Raw genomic sequence first — 9950 nt, forward strand, 5'->3', positions numbered from 1 at the left:
GAGTAGCGCTTGTTGTTTGTCATTTCTCCGATCACAAATGCAAATAAAACCTCATCCTAATGCTAAAAAAAATATTCGATTATTCATTCATATTTAAATATCATCAGACAAAAAGCAGACCTCAAAATATGCACAATTTAACAAGGCAAGAAGAAAGATATTCAGCATTTCTATTAAAAGCCAGGAGAGACACTCTGTTAGACAGAAACCAGAGACCAATCAATTTTTCTGAGAGGTTATTTTGTCCAACCTGTCAAACACAATTTAGATTATTATAAAATGTGCCCTTCAGTTTTAAAGAGTGTATTCAAATGAGTAGTATATTTCTCTGGAGATGTGGATGCAATATAAAATTATTTAATACGCTGCAATCAAATGCATATTATTTGCATAAGTTTCTCAGCAATGCCAAGCAAATTTCAATATGACTATAAATTGCACGGTTGCATTCATGCCCCCCATCACTCTTGAAACATCAGCCAAAGTCTCCGTGCAGGCTTATTACACAAGCACTTGAGTTTGTAGTACAGGCTGCACAATCCTCTCTAAGAAAAGTACTTTGTGTTCCTTCATGCTCTTATAGGTAGACACTCTTGTTATTGCAAAGTTTCCTGCCTTTCTGCAAAAGACAGACAAGTCAAACTAAATTAAGCAAGGTGGGAGATGGTATAACTCTACAAACGAATATCTTAGAGGATGAATCACTCCAGAAATAAAAAGATTTGTTACTAATTAAGGAGGGCCTAAAGGCAATTTCTCAGTCACAGACATTTTTCATAGTTACACTGATGACACTAAGGAAATTAAACTTCATCTATACACTTTCCAAGGCGATATTTTAAGAACCTCAGGGTCTTCTTCCACTTTACTGATCTTTTTCCTCAAGAAAAGTGTGTCTTTTATTTTCAGGAGGCCTTCAAAACTTTCTGTAGGAAGTGCAGTGAGTGTATTAAAAGGTTAGTTCACCCAAAAATGAAAATTCTGTCATTAATGACTCACCCTCATGTCGTTCTAAACCCGTAAGACCTCCGTTCATCTTCGGACCGCAAATTACGATATTTTTGATGATTTCTGAGAGCTCTCTGACCCTCCCATAGACAGCAATGTAATTACCACGATCAACGTCCAGAAATCTCCTTGCTACGTTTCTGGACCTTGATCGTGGTAATTACATTATTACCAAAAAATGGTTATGTTTATAGGATATGCGCTATACAGGCTTCACATCAAAACATCCCCTACTATTGCCTGTCTAAAATACATTTTTTTTGTCCTCTTGCATAATTCAGATGGGACTGCATGTTTCATTTATCCCGCAAGAAATGGCTTTCATCTTACAACACTGTATCTATGGAGAATAAATAGCATCACTCCTACCAGAGCCTCTTATGCTCACAAATAATGTATTTGATCCAAAATACAGTAAAAACAGGAATATTTTGAAATATTTTTGGAAATGAAAACAAATGTTTTCTATTTGAATATTTTAAAATGCTATTTATCCCTGTGATGGCAAAGCTGAATTTTTATCAGTCTTCAGTGTCACATAATCCTTCAGAAATCATTTGAATATGCTCAAGAAACATTTCTTTGAACAGTAGTATATCTAATTCTGTACTTTTGTTTTTTTAACTGGACTTTTTTACCTTTGGGATAACAAATTGAAAACTAAGTATTAAGAGAGAGAAACTGATTAGTAAACAACAAAGTGTATTTAGTATCACTGGGATACTATTATATACTATTACATACTATTATAGCAATTTTTGCATTTTCTGTTTTCATGTTAAAGTTTTAGCAACTAAAACTAGTTTGGCAACTAGCTAAAATAAAATAAAATAAAAAGTTTAAATTTAATTTCAGTTAACATTTATTTTATTTCAAGTGACATTTTTATGGTTTTAGTTTTAGTTAACCCCTATAAAAATCACTTGCTGGATTCTATGAACCTTTTCAAAATGATATTTTTTGGCATTTTTGTATAGAGACCACAGGAAATGATCGGATCAGCCAGACTCAAACTTGTGTTGCCCACATGAGCACCTCAGCTATATGGCAACAGCTCATTAAATGATAACTCATTAAATAATATGTTTACATTTTTAAAATATGTAAGGATGTGCTTTTGATATAAATTAAAATATATAATGATTATTACATTAAATACTCAATACTCAAGCATGTTTTCTGTTGCTAACAGTTATTTTTTCAGGGAACTAAACACCCATAACCAAATATTGTAGTAACAGATGGCTTTGTTCTGTTCTAAACAGACAGTATGCCTTCAGTTAATCAGGTAAAGCAGAAACAGCTCTCAACTTGATTTAGATTAATGATTAGTTAAACCTGCCACTGCGATCCTTGTTCACCTGGACTAAGAAATCTGTAAACCAATACCTTTCTTTTCTAGCCTTACGTCATGTACTTGCGTAGTTACTCCATTAGCCGGGACAAATCCAGAGATGAGGCTCGATAATACTGCCTTTAGGATAACCGTTCTCCTAATAATACTGCCTTAAAACCTTGCTTCAGAGTATTCTTGTCAAAATCACCCTTTTGACTTTTTAATATAATCAACAGGAAGCTATAAAAATGAATTATATACTTTTTCCAAGCAATTCATCAGAGTTTCTTGCAGAGATAACAGCCCGGTACTGCTGCAGCTAAAAATAACTCTAAATCTCAAAGGACCTCAGACTCCCTTCCAAACATCCTGAAATGCTGCTGGAAAAGGCATGAATGCATTTTGACTGGCACAAAGAAGAAAAAACTAACAATATATAAATAAAACAGGCCCTTTAAGGTCGGTCCTCTTTAATGTAGTTGGGCTGACCATTAGAGCACGTCTGGAAGCCTTGAGGGGAATATTTCACCCTCAGAATACTGGAATGGAAAGTGCATATGGAGGAATCCAGATTATGGCATCCATCATGCGGGATGACAGCTGTGCGGAGAGGTGGGGTGGGATAGGGGGGGATGAGGTTTGTGTTAGGGGTCGGAGAGGATTATGTAATCCTCTTGAGATTTTTACGCTTGAACCTCCTAATGGTGCATCACAGGGCTAAAGCAAAAATTCAAGAGCCCTACATATGTTTCAGCAATACCTCGAGAACAGCCTGCATTTATTAGAATCCAGGATTACTTTCACCTGGGGTCTATGCTATTTAAATGATAATGCCCTCTTATCTCTTGTGAGTTGCTACCGGAGTTTGATTCTCATCACAAAGTTCACTTTTAGAAAACTCACCGTCCTGCTCTGCCTTGCACTTCACCATCTCTTAGTGTGAACTGCTTTTGTGTGTGCCTTAGGCATGGTGCATTTACATCCAATGTTTAAGTCATGCAGTCACACTGATTTATGTTCAGTAGATCATTTTATGATGCTTATTTTTTAAATGAACAAGTATCTATACTGTTGTTTTGGCCAATGCATCAAATATGAAGACCACCAGCCATTGTAAACAAATGACCTCTGCTGCCACTTCTCCACATCTCTCAGTAAATATTTTAAACTATATATTAAACTTGACATTTGCAGCATGCAAATGTCAATGTTAACAAAATCATCTTGATTTTGCATGTGATTTCAACCACATTAGGCTGTGTGTCCATTAAAGCGTTTTTTGAGAGCGTTTTGGAGGTGCAGTGTTTAGCTAAATGCATGAACGATGAAAAAATTTTAAATTATTTTTCATATTAATATTTTTGTAGTTTGTAGTTATCTGATACAGACATGGACACTCGAAGACCAGCAATATTTACTTTTACATTGTTATTCAGTCACTGTATGGCTGATGATACACGGGGCAACTTTTTTTAACAACGTTGCTTGGGCACTTTCCCATTGAGAATGGGTAAAAAAAAATTCCTATCTGGATAATTAAGATCAGTTGTGGGCCCTGTGTCTCACCTGGTTGCCCGTTGACAGAAAAAAAGTTGCCCCGTGTGTCATCAACCTATAGGTAGAATGTGACAGCAATATTTGTCCCACCTCTTCTTCAATGTGATTGGACGACTGAGTAAAATGTGACATTGATTAGCGCTGCGTATTACATAAAGTTGAACATTTTGGTGACCAGAAAAAGAAAATGCCAAGCTCTCTGGCATGTCTCTCTGCTGGGATTTTTAAATATGCGGTGGTTCCATTGAAAATTCCATTGAAAAAAAAAATGCTAACCGCAGGAAAAAAAAATACAAATGCATACAAATCAATTTGCAAATGCATGTTTGTACCCAATAATCACAGAACTTAGAATATTTTCTAAAGAAAACATGATTTATCATGCTGCTATGCAGTTGCAGGACTAGTGTTTTGAAGATACATTTAACAGGTACAGTATTGTGCAACAGTAATAGCCATGCATGACCCAAAAAACAACACTGATAACAGAGATAAACAAACAAAAACACCACATGTAAAAGCACAGTAAACCACTATTGTGTACTGACCTCTTTGTGCTGAACATTCTGGGTCCTTGTTATCCTGTGTTGGATGGGTGACACAATGACAGTGATAGGCCAGCTCTATGGAGTGGACCTGTAGGAGAAGAGTATGGTTACAGGGTGAGGTTCAATCACCATCTCATGGTATCAGGTTAAAAAAAAATCCAAGAACCAATAACCTCATCTCTGTAGGGGGTGTGACCTGTATGGCTGAGCAAATTACAGCTGACAGTCACAATCCAACAGTCTTGAGCAAAATCTGAGGGACCTCGATATTTTTGTCAACAAACAATGTTTGTTTTCTGTCCACTAATTACCAACCAGATGGTGTTTACCAAGGAATTAGCTAGTAGATTTCCTGCCTACAGTCTAAGGTTATATGTAATTTAACCAAAATGCAGATGAAGAAATGTAAATGAAGATTCACTTTTAAAAATAAATGTTCCAATAGTGGGTTTTCGGAGAAATGCAGTAGAAGAACCGTTTTTGGTTCCCCAAAGAACCTTTCAGGGAACGGTTACTATAAAGAACCTTTTGTGCATGTGTTTCCATGGATGTTAAAGTTTCATCATGGAACCACTGATGCAAATATATAACCTTTATTTTAAGAGCGTTGTCCACTTTGGCTGATAACATTAGAGCTAACTTTGTGCTGCTAACTCAATTATATTGTCAATAAGAAACCAAGAATCAGCTTTAATAGACCTGCCCTGAAGGGTATTAAAATGCTAACGCCTATAATTCCTGTTTTTCATCTCTCTCTCTATTTAAATGGATGACACTGAATATTTTAATATTATTCAAATATTTGCAGACACCTGCCATAGCACAGGTCTTATTTCAGCCGTGCACTAGCTAGGGTCCCAAAACTTTTTGTGCTTGTCAAAATCTTTGTTAGCTAATGAGATTAGTGGAAGATAAGACATATGTCAACTAGGGCTGCACGTCCAAACAGAGTGCATTAATAATGTATGAATAAGGCCTGTGTAAGACACACTGGTAAACCTTCTGCTTTACCAAACTGCCTGACAGTCAACCTGCCTCAACCACAAAGCATAGGTAAAAATCATTGGTATATCCAAGATTTGAATACATCAAGCAAAAGGAGACATGTTTAATCTGGGATTGGGAAAGTATAAAAGCAGCAGACTGTACACAATGGACAGCAAGATTAGAATGGCTTCTGGTCTTAATATTGATGAAAAGAAACAGGGACATTAACTGAAGACGATAATGGATAACTTTATGAATGGAAATGGATTTTCCTTAATTGAGCATGATCTTCTGGCCATCTGGTTTCATTACAGTAAGCCAAAGCACGAAATGACAACGGTAATTGTTCCGCCTGAGATAAAAACAGAACCAGTGCACTATAATCAAATTGCTCATGACCATGACTAAACACTAAGGATTTCAGGCTGATGCATATAAAATAAATTCACTGTATTTTAATGCATGCATGAAGTCTATTATGATTTGTCTTCTGTAGAGCTGATTTATAGCTGAATCAAATTTGTTGCAAAATGGATGAACTTTGCAACATCGACACATTCATTGGACTGAACTGTATCAGCATTGGACTCAATTGAGCTTAAATATACAACTGCCTTCTGTAGAACTGCTTTATAGCTGAACTGAATTTGTTTCATAACTGATAAACTTTGCAACACTGAGACTGTTATTGAACTAAATTGAATCAACACTGAACTAATTTGGACTGAATTATGACAATTGTATTCTGTAGAGCTGCTTTACAACAGAAGTCATTGTTGCAAAAATCATCACTTATGATATGACTTCACTGTTATTTTACTGTTCATTTCTGTGAAGCTGCTTGGATGACTGTATAAATAAATGTGACTTGATAAGGTATAAATACAAAGTAAACACTAATTTCTAGTCACTAATGAGCCTCATTAATAAACATCTGGTCCATATATCACACAACAGCAGGAAACTACCAAAGTTCAGCACACTAGATTGGAGGGACGTGGCCTCTGGGAGAGAATAAAAAAACAGTCATTACTTACAGAGGCTTGATGGAGCTAATTACTCTATGACAATGTCCATAACTAGTGAACAACAAAAAAAGACATTGGTAAAAAAATAAAAATTCTTTCTCTTCTTAACCACAGCAGTGTTTAGATGAAGGTGGATTAAAAACAAATCTGTCTCTTTGGTCAATTTTTAAGACAGCATGCTGGGTTTCTTCTGGGAGAGTAGCGGTTTATTACAGAAGTACATGCATAGTCACAACATATAGTTTATGGTCTTTTTACTTCATTGAAGTAATATAGGAAAGAGTGGGATAAACTGTGCCACTTTACTTACATTTCCCTCTAGGCACGAAGAAATCATATAAGTTAAACCTCACACGTCTAAATATATTTAGGGTGTCTGCTAACTGAACTGAATCACATTCCATAATGCTGTCTTATTTTGCTGCACAAATTCATAAATAAGCCAGGAAATGGTTTAATAATCAAAATATCTAAAACATTAACAGTACTTGTAACATTAAAAGAATTTCCTGCAACCATATTAATTCAATTAATTCAATGATGAACTGTCTTTAAACTGAAAAATGAGTGTTTACTATTGTCATTTTGCATTATTGACACACTATTTTCCTAATTAATGCTGTTCAGTTGCTTTGACACAATCTGTATTGTTAAAAGCGCTATATAAATAAAGGTGACTTGACTTGACTTAATTATTTTATTTTATTCTTTTTTACACTGATAATTCAACAATATAAAAAAATTGTAAGACAGGAATACTTTTGAGATGATAATGAATTTTACCAGCCATATAGAAGTATTACTTTGATGTAAAAAAAAAATGCTTTTTAACATAAAAATGTTTTTCACTTTCCTAATGTGCATGTTTCAACTCACATGCAGCTATTTATGATGGTCACTTTTTAAATGATGAAAAATATACAAATATTAGTTGGCCGGGCTGAACGGACATAACGTTTTAACTATTTTAATTATATATGTTATGTTATATTTTATTTCCATGGATAATACTTCCAGAAATCTGTCAGAATATTACCACAAATCTCCAGTCTAAAATGGGAAGGGATTTCAGCACTGAACAGCGACAAAGATCCACAATCTACACCAACCAGGATAAATTTACCAAGACAACAATTATATCCATCCACAAATCACATGATTTTCTTCCTCAGGCTTTTACATGAAAGCATTTAACAGATGTTTGAAAAATCTAGAGTATCTGGTCTTCATTAAAATCTACTACGGCATCCTAAGAGACAAACATGATTCACTAAAAGCTCTTGCTGGAAAACACGATAGCATTATTGAAGTGCAGCAGCCATAAACATGGAAGCACAATGAGCATCTTTATGTAACGAGGCTAATTTACAACAAAACATGCACCCAGCACTCATCAATAGATTGACATTACAGTGCCACTTCAGTTTGTGAGTGCACAGCCATTGCTCTGTGCAGACTGCTCTTCAGTCATTTCAATGGCTGGATCTTTAAAGCATGTGTGTGAGCCAGACAAACAGGACGTCAACTCTTTGGTAATTTATAGACAGCAGCTATGAGTAGACATTATAATTCACTGGGTTTTTCCATGGCAGTCTTCCATGAGTGTCCGCCTGGATGTAAAAGCCCTGCTGCTCGGAGATCGATCAATGAGGACATACCAACAGTGATACAGCATCTATGAGTTTCAATTACACGTAGTTTGCATCAAAACTGCTGCTTAATTAAATAATATAATTCTGAGCCACTTTAACTCAAATAGCATTTTGATTGTATCAGATGGTAATACCATTATACTGAATGATTACCATATTCATGCAACATCATATTTACACACAGCACTTGAAGGAATACCATGGTACAACCAGGGCAGAATGGCTTTATTCATACCATGCAAGATTGAAGGCCATATTATTTTTAAAACTACATGATAAAGTTATGATACAGAAGGAAAAAAAAGCTTGCATATCCAGATGCAAACATGTGTTATTCTTATAAAGAAGTGACTTTTTTCCATTAACAGTGATCTCTAACTGGAAACTTAATACTGAATCAGTGCAGATATCACATCCAGTCTTCCACAAAGACAGTCTTCAATTAAATTATACACAAACAAACAATAAATAAATAAAGGATGAGAACTTCCTCTCTGGGTTTCTTAAATTATATTAGCCCAAAGATAAACACTCACATAATAAACAATACATTAAATGCAATGCATTAAAATAAAACTATAGGCCTACTGCAGTTATAATATAAAACAACATATTATTGTCAAACATTTTGGGCATCCTCAAAATGTCCCTCCTGTCATTCAAAAAGCCAAGAAAAAGTCTTCTTAGACGGTTATTCTTTCCTTTGTGGAGCACTTATAAAAAGTCCGGTTCAAGTTAAATTTCCTTTTATAGAAATTCGGTGTATTTTCCCTCTTTTTTTTTAATTCACATCCATATTCAACAACTTATTCTTATATTAAATAACATAATCATTTGGAATTAATTGGCGCTTACCTTAAGCCAATTTAATGCGTCAGCATATCCAGTGAATATTTAATATCATGCAGTGTTCATGATCGCAGCCGCCTCTGAACATCACTCACACTATTCCAGCATTAGCGTTCCGAGCGCACTATTAAACAAGCGGAACATACCATCTCAGCCGGAGATAAAGGGGTGTGGATCCAACCAATACGAGACCTGGTCTGAGCATACAGATGTGAAGGCTAAATACACGGATATGTTCCAAAAACAGGCTGGAAACATTACATATACATGATATTCAAAGATACATCCACAGAAAAGGCAAGGAATAATTTCAACGACCCCCTATTTTTAAACATATGTGCATACACACTGTTTATGTCCTGCAAAGAGAAGAAACACTCTAAAATAAATCTCATTATAGCAAATGATTATACGAATTAATAATAATGAAAATAATAATGAAAATAATAATAAAAATAATACTTTTTATTATTTATTTATTTACTTACTTGCTTGCTTGTTTCAATTTGATTTGATTTAGATCATTTTTAACAAAACTGTAAAGAAGCCAGACTGTTATTATGAAAAGCGGCTCAACATCCTGTCAAAAGTGTATCAAAAGAATGCTGGGAACATAATGAAACCAATTTTACAAGTTTTGGGTGGATAGGTGATGCTAAAGCAAGAAATATAAGATTACATCGATTACAGTACAGTAATACAGTATCAATTTCCTCTATTCCTCCCTGGTTATTCCCCTTGCCAACTGTTGACCTTAGTATACAGCAGGAACTGAAAGACAATTCTAATCAACTCCCGATATGGTATTTAGTCCAGAAATATTTTGAGAAACATTTCCCACAGTCAATGGTTTTATTTACAGATGGATCCAAGGATCCTGATACAGGCTATGCAGGTGCAGCAGTATATATTCCAATGTTTGAATTTTATATTAAGAAAAGAGTAACCAACTATTTGTCAGTAGATGCTACAGAGCTATTGGCAA

The 9950-nt window shown here is 35.0% G+C and overlaps 1 protein-coding gene across 1 annotated transcript in view; it reads right to left on the bottom strand.

Annotated features, from left to right (window-relative positions):
- The window catches only part of LOC107693303 (oxidation resistance protein 1-like), a 52206-nt gene extending 43150 nt beyond the window's left edge, over positions 1–9056 (bottom strand). Inside the window, 2 exon segments of the mRNA XM_016492624.1 lie at positions 4450–4537; positions 8972–9056. Coding sequence (XP_016348110.1) covers positions 4450–4466 — 17 coding nt within the window. The 5' untranslated portion in view covers positions 4467–4537; positions 8972–9056.
- Positions 9057–9950: the final 894 nt, after the last annotated feature.

This window comes from Sinocyclocheilus anshuiensis, unplaced genomic scaffold, assembly GCF_001515605.1.
Source record: "Sinocyclocheilus anshuiensis isolate Anshui unplaced genomic scaffold, SAMN03320099.WGS_v1.1 scaffold566, whole genome shotgun sequence".
Classification (NCBI taxonomy): domain Eukaryota; kingdom Metazoa; phylum Chordata; class Actinopteri; order Cypriniformes; family Cyprinidae; genus Sinocyclocheilus; species Sinocyclocheilus anshuiensis.